At 32.6% G+C, this 20,220-nt stretch overlaps 1 protein-coding gene across 1 annotated transcript; it reads right to left on the bottom strand.

Annotated features, from left to right (window-relative positions):
• Nucleotides 1-66: 66 nt before the first annotated feature.
• On the bottom strand, nt 67-19,454 carry LOC130894389 (circadian clock-controlled protein daywake-like). Its single transcript, XM_057801208.1, has 5 exons — nt 19,304-19,454; nt 9,716-9,947; nt 8,923-9,056; nt 1,639-1,791; nt 67-323 (listed from the first exon to the last, which is right to left on the bottom strand). The coding sequence occupies exons 1-5, from the start codon at nt 19,377-19,379 to the stop codon at nt 172-174; spliced, it is 747 nt and encodes a 248-aa protein (XP_057657191.1). The 5' UTR covers nt 19,380-19,454; the 3' UTR covers nt 67-171.
• Between the last annotated feature and the right edge of the window lie 766 nt (nt 19,455-20,220).

The following is a 20,220-nucleotide window of genomic DNA, read 5'->3' as shown; positions in this document are numbered from 1 at the left end:
TACCAAGAACTTCCCGCAACGTCGGTTTTATACAGGGGAAATGTTTTGGTAAATAAATAAAAAATATTGTTTTCGTGTTATATTTTTTTATTTTATTATACAGGTTGTCCCGAAATACTGATTAATTTCGATTATCTATTTATTAAAATACTACGAAGCAACAATATGAATTTAATCTAATACTAATTCGTGATAGGGGATTTTTTTAAATATTGCTGAAGCTATCGAACGCCCTATAGATCGTACAGTACCACTAATGGCCGGTCCGAATTCGCTCAAAACTTCCTTCCAATTTTCGTTCAAGAATTTGTTCATTTGATCACCTATAATCAAACACGGCGATCATTTAAACACCCAATTATACAGGATGTCCAAGAATTCAATACTCTCCCAATTATAGTCCATTCATTTAGCGTACCAAGCAATTTTACTTGAGCGAAAGCAATAAAAATAAGATATTTATAAACGACTATAATACAGAATAAATAAATGTTGATTAATAATAAAATATTTAAGTGTATTGAGAAATTAAGACGGATCTTTTAATGTCCGCAGTATAATTGCTGCGCTTTCGAACAAATTTTGACTGCTTGGTTTAGGATTATAATAAAACATATTAGTTTAGCGTTTTCGAGGTCTTATAATCCACTTATCGAGGTTCCAAATGTCCAATATTGGATTGATTGATGTCCTGTTTGGCTTTCTGAATTAAACGGAAGATTTTCATTTTAGGGGGCCTATTTTTAGAAGATTAGGGCTTTCTCCGAAAGAAGAAAGTCGTAAAGTAGGAAGAAAATCAAAAGAAAGTAACTGTTCATATTTTTTTATGTTGTTAAGCACATAGAGAGAGAGGAAACGTATCCGGTATTTCGATAAATGGATTCGAAAACGCTAAATTAACGCGTCTTTATTATGATCCTAAATCCGGTAGGCTGGTGAAGCTGCAATTGCGTTATATAACTTCCACCCTATCAGGTTCAGTGGAGGGAAAGGGTGACGAGGGTGTTTTTGATAAAATTGTTGCCAGATTCGATAGTTCGAAGTGGGGGCTTTCTGAATTTGGGCTTCACCCTTTATAGGGATTGTAGCAATGAAAAAAAATTGTTATCGAAAGTTTGAGAAACCCTGTATTGAAAATTGTAAATTTTGAATTTTATAAATTATAAAAACTGAAATATATTTTTGCCATTTAGTCCGTAAGTTTTCTCGGATTACATACGTCAAATTAAATGTCACTTTAGGACTCAAAATTTCACGAATCAATGTTTTATATTTCGATTTGACAGTAGTAACAAAATCGATCGACCTACTTTTGAAAAAGAAATTGATCGATTATATCGATACAAATATATGTATAGAATCAAAAATCGTTTATTACTTTTTGAATGAAATCACAGGGACTTTCAACTGTCAAAATTTCACGAATCCAAGTTGTATATTTCGATTTGACAGTAATAACAAAATCGATCGACCTAATTTTGTGAAAGAAAATGATCGAGTAAATAAATCGATTATATCGATACAAATATATGTACAGAATGGAAAATCTTCCATTATATTCGATGAATTTTTATTATGTATACATACAGCGTGAGCCATTAAGTAGAAACGTATATTATCATAAAATAACTAACTTACCCAATTTTTTATCACCGTCAAATAAATTATTGAGTTTAATTTTCATATTTTTTAGATCGAAGTCCAAAGTGTCCTTTTCAGTTAAATCAAAATAATCGTCGCCTTTATATTTGCTGATTATATATTCGGCGTTATACTGATATATTCCATCAACTACAAATATTTAGAAGTCAACAATTACACTGTCCAACAAAAAATACGAGATTTCATCGCAGTATGAAAAAATCCTACTAATTTATTTCAGTTTAAGACAAATGAATACACAAAGAAAAATCTTTAAGCATCTAAATGTTCTTGAGTTTAGGACTCTTCTGTTTTAAAATTAGTTTTTTTTTTTTTGATGATTTTTAAAAGAAAGATCAAATTTGACGTTTCGACTTTTCTTTTAAGAATATTTTATTTATATAAATTCGCGTGCTACCAGTGTTGCCGTCCTTTTCAAAATACTTTAAACTACCTAAACACCTGAGATCATGACTAAGCACCCTCTCCATAGGCCTCGTAAAGTTTTGTTTCAATTTCTGTTACGTTCCGCCTAAATTTGATCGAGCACAAGTTTTACTAACGAAAATGTCATTTTTAACATTATAATCTGTGAAATATCCATTTCACCTTCGAAAAATGAGTTTTCTCCAATAGAAATTCCATAAAAAATAAGTTTTTTGAAGAAAAACTTTGATGATTCTATTTTGGACGTACTTTCGTACAGATAGGCGATAGAAATTGTTCTGGCAGGAGTTTTTCAAACGAAAATGCGATTATTAAACACAAGATTTGTGAAAAAATCATTTGAGATTCGAAAAATGAGTTTTCTCCATTGAAAATTACATAAAAAATAAGTTTTTTAAAGAAAAACTTTGATGATTCTATTGTGGACGTACTTTCGTACAGATAGGTGATAGAAATTGTTCTAGCAGGAGTTTTCCTAACGAAAATGCGATTATTAAACACGAGATTTGTGAAATAATCATTTGAGATTCGAAAAATGAGTTTTCTCCATTGAAAATTCCATAAAAAATAAGTTTTTTAAAGAAAAACTTTGATAATTCTATTCTGGACGTACTTTCGTACAGATAGGCGATAGAAATTGTTCTAGCAGGAGTTTTCCTAACGAAAATGCGATTATTAAAACCAAGATTTGTGAAATAATCATTTGAGATTTGAAAAATGAGTTTTCTCCATTAGAAATTCCATAAAAAATAAGTTATCTGAAGAAAAACTTTGATGATTTTATTCTGGACGTACTTTCGTACAGATAGGCGATAGAAATTGTTCTGGCAGGAGTTTTCCTAACGAAAATGCGATTATTAAAACCAAGATTTGTGAAATAATCATTTGAGATTCGAGAAATGAGTTTTCTCCATTGAAAATTCCATAAAAAATAAGTTTTTTAAAGAAAAACTTTGATAATTCTATTGTGGACGTACTTTAGTACAGATAGGCGATAGAAATTGTTCTAGCAGGAGTTTTCCTAACGAAAATGCGATTATTAAAACCAAGATTTGTGAAATAATCATTTGAGATTTGAAAAATGAGTTTTCTCCATTAGAAATTCCATAAAAAATAAGTTTTCTGAAGAAAAACTTTGATGATTTTATTCTGGACGTACTTTCGTACAGATAGGCGATAGAAATTGTTCTGGCAGGAGTTTTTCAAACGAAAATGCGATTATTAAACACAAGATTTGTGAAAAAATCATTTGAGATTCGAAAAATGAGTTTTCTCCATTAGAAATTCCATAAAAAATAAGTTTTCTGAAGAAAAACTTTGATGATTTTATTCTGGACGTACTTTCGTACAGATAGGCGATAGAAATTGTTCTGGCAGGAGTTTTCCTAACGAAAATGCGATTATTAAAACCAAGATTTGTGAAATAATCATTTGAGATTCGAGAAATGAGTTTTCTCCATTGAAAATTCCATAAAAAATAAGTTTTTTAAAGAAAAACTTTGATAATTCTATTGTGGACGTACTTTAGTACAGATAGGCGATAGAAATTGTTCTAGCAGGAGTTTTCCTAACGAAAATGCGATTATTAAAACCAAGATTTGTGAAATAATCATTTGAGATTTGAAAAATGAGTTTTCTCCATTAGAAATTCCATAAAAAATAAGTTTTCTGAAGAAAAACTTTGATGATTTTATTCTGGACGTACTTTCGTACAGATAGGCGATAGAAATTGTTCTGGCAGGAGTTTTTCAAACGAAAATGCGATTATTAAAACCAAGATTTGTGAAATAATCATTTGAGATTCGAAAAATGAGTTTTCTCCATTAGAAATTCCATAAAAAATAAGTTTTCTGAAGAAAAACTTTGATGATTTTATTCTGGACGTACTTTCGTACAGATAGGCGATAGAAATTGTTCTGGCAGGAGTTTTTCAAACGAAAATGCGATTATTAAACACAAGATTTGTGAAATAATCATTTGAGATTTGAAAAATGAGTTTTCTCCATTAGAAATTCCATAAAAAATAAGTTTTTTAAAGAAAAACTTTGATAATTCTATTCTGGACGTACTTTCGTACAGATAGGCGATAGAAATTGTTCTAGCAGGAGTTTTCCTAACGAAAATGCGATTATTAAAACCAAGATTTGTGAAAAAATCATTTGAGATTCGAAAAATGAGTTTTCTCCATTGAAAATTACATAAAAAATAAGTTTTTTAAAGAAAAACTTTGATGATTCTATTGTGGACGTACTTTCGTACAGATAGGTGATAGAAATTGTTCTAGCAGGAGTTTTCCTAACGAAAATGCGATTATTAAACACGAGATTTGTGAAATAATCATTTGAGATTCGAAAAATGAGTTTTCTCCATTGAAAATTACATAAAAAATAAGTTTTTTGAACAAAAACTTTGATGATTTTATTCTGGACGTACTTTCGTACAGATAGGCGATAGAAATTGTTCTAGCAGGAGTTTTCCTAACGAAAATGCGATTATTAAACACAAGATTTGTGAAATAATCATTTGAGATTTGAAAAATGAGTTTTCTCCATTAGAAATTCCATAAAAAATAAGTTTTTTAAAGAAAAACTTTGATAATTCTATTCTGGACGTACTTTCGTACAGATAGGCGATAGAAATTGTTCTAGCAGGAGTTTTCCTAACGAAAATGCGATTATTAAAACCAAGATTTGTGAAATAATCATTTGAGATTTGAAAAATGAGTTTTCTCCATTAGAAATTCCATAAAAAATAAGTTATCTGAAGAAAAACTTTGATGATTTTATTCTGGACGTACTTTCGTACAGATAGGCGATAGAAATTGTTCTGGCAGGAGTTTTCCTAACGAAAATGCGATTATTAAAACCAAGATTTGTGAAATAATCATTTGAGATTCGAGAAATGAGTTTTCTCCATTGAAAATTCCATAAAAAATAAGTTTTTTAAAGAAAAACTTTGATAATTCTATTGTGGACGTACTTTAGTACAGATAGGCGATAGAAATTGTTCTAGCAGGAGTTTTCCTAACGAAAATGCGATTATTAAAACCAAGATTTGTGAAATAATCATTTGAGATTTGAAAAATGAGTTTTCTCCATTAGAAATTCCATAAAAAATAAGTTTTCTGAAGAAAAACTTTGATGATTTTATTCTGGACGTACTTTCGTACAGATAGGCGATAGAAATTGTTCTGGCAGGAGTTTTTCAAACGAAAATGCGATTATTAAACACAAGATTTGTGAAAAAATCATTTGAGATTCGAAAAATGAGTTTTCTCCATTAGAAATTCCATAAAAAATAAGTTTTCTGAAGAAAAACTTTGATGATTTTATTCTGGACGTACTTTCGTACAGATAGGCGATAGAAATTGTTCTGGCAGGAGTTTTTCAAACGAAAATGCGATTATTAAACACAAGATTTGTGAAAAAATCATTTGAGATTCGAAAAATGAGTTTTCTCCATTGAAAATTACATAAAAAATAAGTTTTTTGAACAAAAACTTTGATGATTTTATTCTGGACGTACTTTCGTACAGATAGGCGATAGAAATTGTTCTAGCAGGAGTTTTCCTAACGAAAATGCGATTATTAAACACAAGATTTGTGAAATAATCATTTGAGATTTGAAAAATGAGTTTTCTCCATTAGAAATTCCATAAAAAATAAGTTTTTTAAAGAAAAACTTTGATAATTCTATTCTGGACGTACTTTCGTACAGATAGGCGATAGAAATTGATCTAGCAGGAGTTTTCCTAACGAAAATGCGATTATTAAACACAAGATTTGTGAAATAATCATTTGAGATTTGAAAAATGAGTTTTCTCCATTAGAAATTCCATAAAAAATAAGTTTTTTAAAGAAAAACTTTGATAATTCTATTCTGGACGTACTTTCGTACAGATAGGCGATAGAAATTGATCTAGCAGGAGTTTTTCAAACGAAAATGCGATTATTAAACACAAGATTTGTGAAAAAATCATTTGAGATTCGAAAAATGAGTTTTCTCCATTGAAAATTACATAAAAAATAAGTTTTTTGAACAAAAACTTTGATGATTTTATTCTGGACGTACTTTCGTACAGATAGGCGATAGAAATTGTTCTAGCAGGAGTTTTCCTAACGAAAATGCGATTATTAAAACCAAGATTTGTGAAATAATCATTTGAGATTTGAAAAATGAGTTTTCTCCATTAGAAATTCCATAAAAAATAAGTTATCTGAAGAAAAACTTTGATGATTTTATTCTGGACGTACTTTCGTACAGATAGGCGATAGAAATTGTTCTGGCAGGAGTTTTCCTAACGAAAATGCGATTATTAAAACCAAGATTTGTGAAATAATCATTTGAGATTCGAGAAATGAGTTTTCTCCATTGAAAATTCCATAAAAAATAAGTTTTTTAAAGAAAAACTTTGATAATTCTATTGTGGACGTACTTTAGTACAGATAGGCGATAGAAATTGTTCTAGCAGGAGTTTTCCTAACGAAAATGCGATTATTAAAACCAAGATTTGTGAAATAATCATTTGAGATTTGAAAAATGAGTTTTCTCCATTAGAAATTCCATAAAAAATAAGTTATCTGAAGAAAAACTTTGATGATTTTATTCTGGACGTACTTTCGTACAGATAGGCGATAGAAATTGTTCTGGCAGGAGTTTTCCTAACGAAAATGCGATTATTAAAACCAAGATTTGTGAAATAATCATTTGAGATTCGAGAAATGAGTTTTCTCCATTGAAAATTCCATAAAAAATAAGTTTTTTAAAGAAAAACTTTGATAATTCTATTGTGGACGTACTTTAGTACAGATAGGCGATAGAAATTGTTCTAGCAGGAGTTTTCCTAACGAAAATGCGATTATTAAACACGAGATTTGTGAAATAATCATTTGAGATTCGAAAAATGAGTTTTCTCCATTAGAAATTCCATAAAAAATAAGTTATCTGAAGAAAAACTTTGATGATTTTATTCTGGACGTACTTTCGTACAGATAGGCGATAGAAATTGTTCTAGCAGGAGTTTTCCTAACGAAAATGCGATTATTAAACACAAGATTTGTGAAATAATCATTTGAGATTTGAAAAATGAGTTTTCTCCATTAGAAATTCCATAAAAAATAAGTTTTTTAAAGAAAAACTTTGATAATTCTATTCTGGACGTACTTTCGTACAGATAGGCGATAGAAATTGTTCTAGCAGGAGTTTTCCTAACGAAAATGCGATTATTAAAACCAAGATTTGTGAAATAATCATTTGAGATTTGAAAAATGAGTTTTCTCCATTAGAAATTCCATAAAAAATAAGTTATCTGAAGAAAAACTTTGATGATTTTATTCTGGACGTACTTTCGTACAGATAGGCGATAGAAATTGTTCTGGCAGGAGTTTTCCTAACGAAAATGCGATTATTAAAACCAAGATTTGTGAAATAATCATTTGAGATTCGAGAAATGAGTTTTCTTCATTGAAAATTCCATAAAAAATAAGTTTTTTAAAGAAAAACTTTGATAATTCTATTGTGGACGTACTTTAGTACAGATAGGCGATAGAAATTGTTCTAGCAGGAGTTTTCCTAACGAAAATGCGATTATTAAACACGAGATTTGTGAAATAATCATTTGAGATTCGAAAAATGAGTTTTCTCCATTAGAAATTCCATAAAAAATAAGTTTTCTGAAGAAAAACTTTGATGATTTTATTCTGGACGTACTTTCGTACAGATAGGCGATAGAAATTGATCTAGCAGGAGTTTTCCTAACGAAAATGCGATTATTAAACACAAGATTTGTGAAATAATCATTTGAGATTTGAAAAATGAGTTTTCTCCATTAGAAATTCCATAAAAAATAAGTTTTTTAAAGAAAAACTTTGATAATTCTATTCTGGACGTACTTTCGTACAGATAGGCGATAGAAATTGTTCTAGCAGGAGTTTTCCTAACGAAAATGCGATTATTAAAACCAAGATTTGTGAAATAATCATTTGAGATTTGAAAAATGAGTTTTCTCCATTAGAAATTCCATAAAAAATAAGTTTTTTAAAGAAAAACTTTGATAATTCTATTGTGGACGTACTTTCGTACAGATAGGCGATAGAAATTGATCTAGCAGGAGTTTTCCTAACGAAAATGCGATTATTAAACACGAGATTTGTGAAATAATCATTTGAGATTCGAAAAATGAGTTTTCTCCATTAGAAATTCCATAAAAAATAAGTTTTCTGAAGAAAAACTTTGATGATTTTATTCTGGACGTACTTTCGTACAGATAGGCGATAGAAATTGATCTAGCAGGAGTTTTCCTAACGAAAATGCGATTATTAAACACAAGATTTGTGAAATAATCATTTGAGATTTGAAAAATGAGTTTTCTCCATTAGAAATTCCATAAAAAATAAGTTTTTTAAAGAAAAACTTTGATAATTCTATTCTGGACGTACTTTCGTACAGATAGGCGATAGAAATTGTTCTAGCAGGAGTTTTCCTAACGAAAATGCGATTATTAAAACCAAGATTTGTGAAATAATCATTTGAGATTTGAAAAATGAGTTTTATCCCATGAAAATTTCATAAAAAATGAATTTTTTCAAGAAAAACTTTGATAAACCTATTTTTATACAGAAAGGCTATAGACATTTCCCTGGCAGCTATTTTTCTGATGAGAATATACACTCCCATTCAAAAAAAAACTTTATGAGACCTTATACCTCCCAATCGAGTTGAAATTCATACCAAACTTCAATTAACTATTTTTCTTAAAATTAATGCTTTAAAATGGATAAAAAAATATTTTATAGGGATCAAATTTCATTTTAAAATATTTAGTATTTCACTTACTAGCCAATATGTCTAAATCTCCGTTTCCCCTTATGGGTAAAATCAATATCCTTCCGTCGATTTCATAATTTCCTCTTAAACTTAATTGCGGTATCGATATATTGATCATTAATTTTTTTGCATCGGTATCAAACCTACAATAAAAGATTTTGACAGTTTCAAGAGCAACGGAGTGACCAAAAAAAAATTTTACGTATTTTAATACAAATGTTTACAACCACCTTCAAAACGGTCTCCTTTCGAGCCAATACAAGCATCCCCGAAACGAGTTTTTGGATTTAGAAAAGAGGAAAAAGTCACCAAGAGTTAAATCTTGTTTAATGATGACTCTAGTTTCGTATTTGGTCAAAAAATCAGTCACAACCGTACTGGAGTGTAAACGACTCATTATCGAGGTGAAAAATCCTTCAATTGTCCACAAATTGCTTCACGTGGACGCCTCCCAACGGTTAAATACGTAAGGTCCTCAGTTATTTGTGGTTTTGTTGTGTTTTTTCGACTTCAGTGTCTGAAAAGCAGGCAATTTGGAAACTGGTGGCAATTGGAAAGGGGATAACACCACCCGGAAGCTTCAAGTTTGTCCTTATACCTCTCAGTTGGATTATAAGCAAACTCAATTACGCATTCAGCTTATTTGAGGACTGACTCACTACCGAAATCAACAAAGAAAAGCTAATCACGGGTACATACGAGCAAATCCATTGTTTTCCCTACGGCAGCCATTTTATAGTAGATATTTTTTCAGATTATCTAATAGAATTGTGACACCACCACATCATAACGTTAAACTTACTTAACTTTGTTTAAAATTGTTTTATCTAAACCGAATACTTCGATATTCTTCAATAATATTTTCAAATTATTTCCGGCATCCACATCGATTTGTGGGATCGTTAAAGGTATCATGTTTGGTATACCAAATCTTCTATCTCCCTTTAAAATATAAGGTAAAGCTTCTTTTCCATGTGATAAACAACAATCCTCGAAATCCGGAGCGCTGATCGAACATGGTTTGATGTATGAAGCTGAAATACACAGGAAGTCTCAATTTACATACTCAAATATATATATTTATGTAAAATATTAAACAATCTAACCAATCGGGATACAATCTAAGCTAATACCATTTGTCTTTGGGTTAGGGGGAAGTTAACACCTCTTAGTTGATTATGTACCTGTCTTGAAGCTGTACGACCCACCTCAAGTGTTGCTTCCTTGCAGAAACTAGAGCTGTCTGGAGTTTCTCCGATGTTCTTCAGGTGTCCAGTCCTAGAGATCATTAACTCATCTTTGTTTTAATGAAAGGGCGTTTTAGGACCAGTTGGCTCACTCCATGTTTCCAATTTCGTCGTATTTTCCCATTGTTTTGTGATGACTGAATGGATTTCCACCAGGCGATCAGCTTGGTGTCACCAGGTTGCACATTAGAGTTCGTTTCCAGTGATTTCAGAACCTGTGTGCGTTCCCGTACTAGCTTTAACGCAATTTAAGAATCGAGTGCGTAAGTACGAGTTGCGTATTTACAATACTGAGCCGTATCCAGATCGAACATGTCTCGAAATATTTAATAACTAAGTTGAGGGCTAGTTCAACCACGGAGGGGTTTTGGAACACACTTGATTTTCCTTTGCGGGCTTTGAGAGGTTTATGCTCAGACCTTCAATACTCTCTCTGAGCGATTATTAGGGCAAATTGCGTTCGATTCCATACGGTATCACCCTGCACTATGAAATTAAATTGTAATCGTAATTTACTGTGCTTCGTACTTCGACCGGATTTGATTGAACAAGATGGTTCCAGAAATACCTGACCTAGAGATGGCGGTATTTGCTTGAAAAATACGGTTGCATTAGAAAAGTACAGAAAGTTTCAAAGTTTGAAGACGCCACGTTGTTTGGTATTTGTTTGACAGCTATGGATAGTGAACGTTTTCGATCTCTATCAAGGTAGTAGCGTCAAATTAACAAAAATAAAAAAATGCATACAAAATTTGTAGCTTTTTTGTTGCCATTTAGTTGCTGAAGCCGCGACGTGAAAAACTGTATTAAAACTATTAAAATTTCGGAGGTGAGGAGGTTAAACTGCTTAATTACCTTTTTTGGATAAACTTCCGAAAAACGCCAAGAAGAATTGGAAGGTAAAAATGATAAGGAATGGTCACAATCGAATATGAACTAAGAAAAGATACCTGGGATAGTGCGCATGCGCGGAAAAGTGAATTAAAAATTCAGTCAAAAAAGGCCACGAAAAGAAAAATCGAAATACGATCGCGAAACAGCAATAAAAACAATAGAAATAAATGAAAAGTGATTTTATTCCGCAAAAATTTAGTCACTTTCCTCATCCTCTTCCGTTGGAAGTCGATCATTCTTTTCAGGATATAAAAATTTTATATCTACAATGATTGCATCGAATGGATCCACATTTTTTCGCCGGACTCGCCGTCTCCAGAGAAATTTTTGCTTGAGCCTCGTCTTATATATTCAAAAAACTGATGATTTCCATTCCGAGTCCGTTCAGGCGTTCTATCCAACGGATTTGCTTAATTTTCTTTGTCAATGAAAGGTATTGATGTACAGATCAGCCATAAACCATCGGATTTCATCTAATTTCCACCATTCTCACGTTATACTCAAATGCGATTTCCCCCTGTATATTACTTATGGGAGTTTTTCACATACACATGTTCTATCCTCAATATCTCAGGTTCTATTCAAGATAGAGACTTCGTTTAGGTTTATGAACACTCGCTAAAACACCTTCTTTCTTTTGAGTTTTTGAACATTTGAATCGGTTGAGTTGGAGAGGAGCTAGTCGCAGCCATTCAATGTGGAGTTATGGATTGTTGTAGGTTTTTGGCAATTTTTCTACATTCAAAGATCTATACCTCAGGTTCTAATGTAGCTACAGAGTTCGTTTTGGTTTAAGAACACTCGCTGAAACACCTTCTTTCTTTTGAGTTTTTGAACACTTAAATCGGTTGAGTTGGAGAGGAGCTAGGCGCGGACATTCAATGTGGAGTTATGGATTTTTGTAGGTTTTTGGCAATTTTTCTACATTCAAAGATCTATATGGGTGATTCCGTTCTAACTATGATTTTTTGTATTCAAAATTTCAAGATTTTAAAATTTAACTTTTCTAACTTTTTTATGCATATTATTCATCTATTTTACTGTAAAAATAAAACTCTAAGAGGAATTTACTACAACTTCAAAGTATCACGAGCAAGACACAAATGTCGGATTTTGAGTTCCACGGTACTGACTCATTTATCCACGGTACTGACATGGTAACTTAAGATATTAAACAACAAGTGCATCAATTTTCCTCAGTTTGATCATAAACATTAGAATTTATAAGGTAATTAGTTTAAATCATTTGTTACGACAAAAAAAATTAATAATTTATCGGTAAATTCTAGGAATGGACATGACACGGTACTGACATTCAAGTGATGTAGTATAAGTTTTCTTTAAGTGGCAAGTTATATTGTATAAAAATAATGTTTAAATATCTTAAGAATTATTCAATTAACACAAAATTTTTATTAATTGATTATTAATTAATGACTAGTACAAAAAAACAATACAGGACATTGAATATCACAGTTAGAACGGAATCACCCATATCTCAGGTTCTAATATAGCTACAGAGTTCGTTTTGGTTTAAGAACACTCGCTGAAACACCTTCTTTCTTTTGAGTTTTTGAACATTTGAATCGGTTGAGTTGGAGAGGAGCTAGTCGCAGCCATTCAATGTGGAGTTATGGATTTTTGTAGGTTTTTTGGCAATTTTTCTACATTCAAAGATCTGTATCTCAGGTTCTAATGTAGCTACAGAGTTCGTTTTAGTTTAAGAACACTCGCTGAAACACCTTCTTTCTTTTGAGTTTTTGAACACTTAAATCGGTTGAGTTGGAGAGGAGCTAGTCGCAGCCATTCAATGTGGAGTTATAGATTGTTGTAGGTTTTTGGCAATTTTTCTACATTCAAAGATCTATACCTCAGGTTCTAATGTAGCTACAGAGTTCGTTTTGGTTTAAGAACACTCGCTGAAACACCTTCTTTCTTTTGAGTTTTTGAACACTTAAATCGGTTGAGTTGAAGAGGAGCTAGTCGCAGCCATTCAATGTGGAGTTATGGATTTTTGTAGGTTTTTGGCAATTTTTCTACATTCAAAGATCTATATGGGTGATTCCGTTCTAACTGTGATTTTTTGTATTCAAAATTTCAAGATTTTAAAATTTAACTTTTCTAACTTTTTTATGCATATTATTCATCTATTTTACTGTAAAAATAAAACTCTAAGAGGAATTTACTACAACTTCAAAGTATCACGAGCAAGACACAAATGTCGGATTTTGAGTTCCACGGTACTGACTCATTTATCCACGGTACTGACATTGTAACTTTAGATATTAAACAACAAGTGCATCAATTTTCCTCAGTTTGATCATAAACATTAGAATTTATAAGGTAATTAGTTTAAATCATTTGTTACGACAAAAAAAATTAATAATTTATCGGTAAATTCTAGGAATGGACATGACACGGTACTGACATTCAAGTGATGTAGTATAAGTTTTCTTTAAGTGGCAAGTTATATTGTATAAAAATAATGTTTAAATATCTTAAGAATTATTCAATTAACACAAAATTTTTATTAATTGATTATTAATTAATGACTAGTACAAAAAAACAATACAGGACATTGAATATCACAGTTAGAACGGAATCACCCATATCTCAGGTTCTAATATAGCTACAGAGTTCGTTTTGGTTTAAGAACACTCGCTGAAACACCTTCTTTCTTTTGAGTTTTTGAACATTTGAATCGGTTGAGTTGGAGAGGAGCTAGTCGCAGCCATTCAATGTGGAGTTATGGATTTTTGTAGGTTTTTTGGCAATTTTTCTACATTCAAAGATCTGTATCTCAGGTTCTAATGTAGCTACAGAGTTCGTTTTAGTTTAAGAACACTCGCTGAAACACCTTCTTTCTTTTGAGTTTTTGAACACTTAAATCGGTTGAGTTGAAGAGGAGCTAGTCGCAGCCATTCAATGTGGAGTTATGGATTTTTGTAGGTTTTTTGGCAATTTTTCTACATTCAAAGATCTGTATCTCAGGTTCTAATGTAGCTACAGAGTTCGTTTTAGTTTAAGAACACTCGCTGAAACACCTTCTTTCTTTTGAGTTTTTGAACACTTAAATCGGTTGAGTTGGAGAGGAGCTAGGCGCGGACGTTCAATGTGGAGTTATGGATTTTTGTAGGTTTTTTGGAAATTTTTCTACATTCAAAGATCTATACCTCAGGTTCTAATATAGCTACAGAGTTCGTTTTAGTTTAAGAACACTCGCTGAAAGATCTTCTTTCTTTTGAGTTTTTGAACACTTGAATCGGTTGAGTTGGAGAGGAGCTAGGCGCGGACATTCAATGTGGAGTTATAGATTGTTGTAGGTTTTTGGCAATTTTTCTACATTCAAAGATCTATACCTCAGGTTCTAATATAGCTACAGAGTTCGTTTTAGTTTAAGAACACTCGCTGAAAGATCTTCTTTCTTTTGAGTTTTTGAACACTTGAATCGGTTGAGTTGGAGAGGAGCTAGGCGCGGACGTTCAATGTGGAGTTATGGATTTCTGTAGGTTTTTGGCAATTTTTCTACATTCAAAGATCTATACCTCAGGTTCTAATGTAGCTACAGAGTTCGTTTTGGTTTAAGAACACTCGCTGAAACACCTTCTTTCTTTTGAGTTTTTGAACACTTAAATCGGTTGAGTTGGAGAGGAGCTAGGCGCGGACATTCAATGTGGAGTTATGGATTTCTGTAGGTTTTTGGCAATTTTTCTACATTCAAAGATCTATACCTCAGGTTCTAATGTAGCTACAGAGTTCGTTTTGGTTTAAGAACACTCGCTGAAAGATCTTCTTTCTTTTGAGTTTTTGAACACTTGAATCGGTTGAGTTGGAGAGGAGCTAGGCGCGGACGTTCAATGTGGAGTTATGGATTTTTGTAGGTTTTTTGGAAATTTTTCTACATTCAAAGATCTATACCTCAGGTTCTAATATAGCTACAGAGTTCGTTTTAGTTTAAGAACACTCGCTGAAAGATCTTCTTTCTTTTGAGTTTTTGAACACTTGAATCGGTTGAGTTGGAGAGGAGCTAGGCGCGGACATTCAATGTGGAGTTATAGATTGTTGTAGGTTTTTGGCAATTTTTCTACATTCAAAGATCTATACCTCAGGTTCTAATATAGCTACAGAGTTCGTTTTTGTTTAAGAACACTCGCTGAAAGATCTTCTTTCTTTTGAGTTTTTGAACACTTGAATCGGTTGAGTTGGAGAGGAGCTAGGCGCGGACATTCAATGTGGAGTTATAGATTGTTGTAGGTTTTTGGCAATTTTTCTACATTCAAAGATCTATACCTCAGGTTCTAATGTAGCTACAGAGTTCGTTTTAGTTTAAGAACACTCGCTGAAACACCTTCTTTCTTTTGAGTTTTTGAACACTTAAATCGGTTGAGTTGGAGAGGAGCTAGGCGCGGACATTCAATGTGGAGTTATAGATTGTTGTAGGTTTTTGGCAATTTTTCTACATTCAAAGATCTATACCTCAGGTTCTAATGTAGCTACAGAGTTCGTTTTGGTTTAAGAACACTCGCTGAAACACCTTCTTTCTTTTGAGTTTTTGAACACTTGAATCGGTTGAGTTGGAGAGGAGCTAGGCGCGGACGTTCAATGTGGAGTTATAGATTGTTGTAGGTTTTTGGCAATTTTTCTACATTCAAAGATCTATACCTCAGGTTCTAATGTAGCTACAGAGTTCGTTTTGGTTTAAGAACACTCGCTGAAACACCTTCTTTCTTTTGAGTTTTTGAACACTTGAATCGGTTGAGTTGGAGAGGAGCTAGGCGCGGACGTTCAATGTGGAGTTATAGATTGTTGTAGGTTTTTGGCAATTTTTCTACATTCAAAGATCTATACCTCAGGTTCTAATGTAGCTACAGAGTTCGTTTTGGTTTAAGAACACTCGCTGAAACACCTTCTTTCTTTTGAGTTTTTGAACACTTGAATCGGTTGAGTTGGAGAGGAGCTAGGCGCGGACGTTCAATGTGGAGTTATAGATTGTTGTAGGTTTTTGGCAATTTTTCTACATTCAAAGATCTATACCTCAGGTTCTAATGTAGCTACAGAGTTCGTTTTGGTTTAAGAACACTCGCTGAAACACCTTCTTTCTTTTGAGTTTTTGAACACTTGAATCGGTTGAGTTGGAGAGGAGCTAGGCGCGGACGTTCAATGTGGAGTTATAGATTGTTGTAGGTTTTTGGCAATTTTTCTACATTCAAAGATCTATACCTCAGGTTCTAATGTAGCTACAGAGTTCGTTTTGGTTTAAGAACACTCGCTGAAACACCTTCTTTCTTTTGAGTTTTTGAACACTTGAATCGGTTGAGTTGGAGAGGAGCTAGGCGCGGACGTTCAATGTGGAGTTATAGATTGTTGTAGGTTTTTGGCAATTTTTCTACATTCAAAGATCTATACCTCAGGTTCTAATGTAGCTACAGAGTTCGTTTTGGTTTAAGAACACTCGCTGAAACACCTTCTTTCTTTTGAGTTTTTGAACACTTGAATCGGTTGAGTTGGAGAGGAGCTAGGCGCGGACGTTCAATGTGGAGTTATAGATTGTTGTAGGTTTTTGGCAATTTTTCTACATTCAAAGATCTATACCTCAGGTTCTAATATAGCTACAGAGTTCGTTTTTGTTTAAGAACACTCGCTGAAAGATCTTCTTTCTTTTGAGTTTTTGAACACTTGAATCGGTTGAGTTGGAGAGGAGCTAGGCGCGGACATTCAATGTGGAGTTATAGATTGTTGTAGGTTTTTGGCAATTTTTCTACATTCAAAGATCTATACCTCAGGTTCTAATGTAGCTACAGAGTTCGTTTTAGTTTAAGAACACTCGCTGAAACACCTTCTTTCTTTTGAGTTTTTGAACACTTGAATCGGTTGAGTTGGAGAGGAGCTAGGCGCGGACATTCAATGTGGAGTTATAGATTGTTGTAGGTTTTTGGCAATTTTTCTACATTCAAAGATCTATACCTCAGGTTCTAATGTAGCTACAGAGTTCGTTTTGGTTTAAGAACACTCGCTGAAACACCTTCTTTCTTTTGAGTTTTTGAACACTTAAATCGGTTGAGTTGGAGAGGAGCTAGGCGCGGACGTTCAATGTGGAGTTATAGATTGTTGTAGGTTTTTGGCAATTTTTCTACATTCAAAGATCTATACCTCAGGTTCTAATGTAGCTACAGAGTTCGTTTTGGTTTAAGAACACTCGCTGAAACACCTTCTTTCTTTTGAGTTTTTGAACACTTGAATCGGTTGAGTTGGAGAGGAGCTAGGCGCGGACGTTCAATGTGGAGTTATGGATTTTTGTAGGTTTTTGGCAATTTTTCTACATTCAAAGATCTATATGGGTGATTCCGTTCTAACTGTGATTTTTTGTATTCAAAATTTCAAGATTTTAAAATTTAACTTTTCTAACTTTTTTATGCATATTATTCATCTATTTTACTGTAAAAATAAAACTCTAAGAGGAATTTACTACAACTTCAAAGTATCACGAGCAAGACACAAATGTCGGATTTTGAGTTCCACGGTACTGACTCATTTATCCACGGTACTGACATGGTAACTTAAGATATTAAACAACAAGTGCATCAATTTTCCTCAGTTTGATCATAAACATTAGAATTTATAAGGTAATTAGTTTAAATCATTTGTTACGACAAAAAAAATTAATAATTTATCGGTAAATTCTAGGAATGGACATGACACGGTACTGACATTCAAGTGATGTAGTATAAGTTTTCTTTAAGTGGCAAGTTATATTGTATAAAAATAATGTTTAAATATCTTAAGAATTATTCAATTAACACAAAATTTTTATTAATTGATTATTAATTAATGACTAGTACAAAAAAACAATACAGGACATTGAATATCACAGTTAGAACGGAATCACCCATATCTCAGGTTCTAATATAGCTACAGAGTTCGTTTTGGTTTAAGAACACTCGCTGAAACACCTTCTTTCTTTTGAGTTTTTGAACATTTGAATCGGTTGAGTTGGAGAGGAGCTAGTCGCAGCCATTCAATGTGGAGTTATGGATTTTTGTAGGTTTTTTGGCAATTTTTCTACATTCAAAGATCTGTATCTCAGGTTCTAATGTAGCTACAGAGTTCGTTTTAGTTTAAGAACACTCGCTGAAACACCTTCTTTCTTTTGAGTTTTTGAACACTTAAATCGGTTGAGTTGAAGAGGAGCTAGTCGCAGCCATTCAATGTGGAGTTATGGATTTTTGTAGGTTTTTGGCAATTTTTCTACATTCAAAGATCTATATCTCAGGTTCTAATATAGCTCGTTCTTTTCTATTATAATGATTTCTGATACTTATTTAATGGATTCGATGCGAGCGAAGCCGCGGATAATAGCTAGTTATTTGTGAATAATATGAGTCTAAAAATAAAGAATTAATCATCATTGACGAAACATTGAATTATTTAATAACTACTTACATTTTTGAAAGTATTCCTTTTAATTTTAACTCAAAAAACCACAAAAAATGTTTTAAACTTGCAATGTTTCATTTACCACTAATTCAATAAACGAGCAAAATGGCGGATATTTCTGATCCTACTTACCTGCGCACGAAATGACCGCGAATTTCGACCTTGCGAGGTCGCGGGTATTTCAAAAATATTGAAGTCAACTGTAGAATTTCATTGGCGTTTTTCGGAGGTTCAGACCCTTTTTTTCCAAAATGTTTTTGTGTAGAATAACAAAAAAATACGGCCTGCGTGTGATACTTAGTAAAAAAGTTATGAACGATTAAATGCGATCCCATTTAAAATCATAAAACTATATGAAAACTCCAGGTGAGATATTTCCCATAATTATTTTCGTAAATCCGCCATAAAAACGAAGATTTAAAAAAAATTCATCGAAATCGGATGATTTTTCGATTTTCTAGAGCGAAAACGTAAAATTACCTTTTGATTAAAAAATTTTTTTAGTTGGGCCAGGTACTTCTGGGACCGTCCTCGTATAGAAACAATACTCTAACATTTCAAGATTTCTCGGAAAAATTTTTAGAACTATAATAATTTTGATTTCGTAAAAATAATATTCTGATAGTTATCAAAAAAGAAAAATTCTTCGAAAATATGAAAACGATGAAAACTGTCATTTGACTACACAAGTTTTCTTACCAAACAAAACACAAAAAAAGATAAATCAATTCGTTGAAATGTTAATGTTAATTATTTATTTTAACAATTATTTTCATATAATGATGGAAAATTAAATAAAAATTCGAGAAACTTACGTGTTCTGATTTTTTTAGAGGTCACATAAATATGGAAAAAACACAAAACATAAAAACCCAAAATCTTCCGCGACATCTTGCACGTAAAACCACTCGACACCCAATAAGAATCACATTAAATAATATTCTTTTTATACATGGAGTATCGGGGATATGTGAACGCAAAAAACATCGTGAGTCAGTCTATTGTTTCATTTAATTCTAATAAAAATTTCATGCAGGTTTCGAACCAGGAAAATTATCATAACGAACTCTCATGCTAATGAAGGAAAATTACTTGAAAATCTACGAGTTTATAGTCTACCTTTTGAATGATTTTCATATTAAAGAACAAATTATATTTCATCGTCAAGGAAAAAGAAAATGTAACAAAACAAATTGTTGACAATAAGGCTTTGAAGGTACACATCATTGAGCCCGCGAAGAGCTCAGACGGCTCCAGGAAGAATGGTGCAGCCGGAGCGGACTTCTACGGAGGAGACATCCCAAAATAAACTAATCTTCCTATTGTGCTCTATAACTTAATTAGAGCGTTTTTTTTTCAAAATTTGATGGTTTATTTAAGAAAAACATGTACAATGGTATTATTCAAAGTATTACCCATCTTAAGCTATGACTTTGTCCCATCTTTCTGGCAATTTGTGGATCCCATCCCAAAAGAACTGTTCCAGCTTGGCAGCCAAGAATGAATCAAGCCAATTTTTGATATCTTGCTCTGATGTGAACCGTATTCCAGTGAGCGCATCGACCGGAACAGATTGTAGTCAAAAGGGGCAAGGTCTGGGCTAAAAGGCGGGTGAGGTAAAACTTCCCATCCACTGTTTCCCAAATAGTTTTTAACCGGAATAGCAACTTAGAGCCGAGCGTTGTCATAATGGAAAATTATTGCTTCGTGTCTGGTCGTATATTCCGGGCGT

The sequence above is a fragment of the Diorhabda carinulata genome, chromosome 5 (genome assembly GCF_026250575.1).
Source record: "Diorhabda carinulata isolate Delta chromosome 5, icDioCari1.1, whole genome shotgun sequence".
In the NCBI taxonomy this organism is placed as follows: domain Eukaryota; kingdom Metazoa; phylum Arthropoda; class Insecta; order Coleoptera; family Chrysomelidae; genus Diorhabda; species Diorhabda carinulata.
Note: the sequence above shows the minus strand (reverse complement) of the source record. Positions and strands in the feature narration are given on the sequence as shown.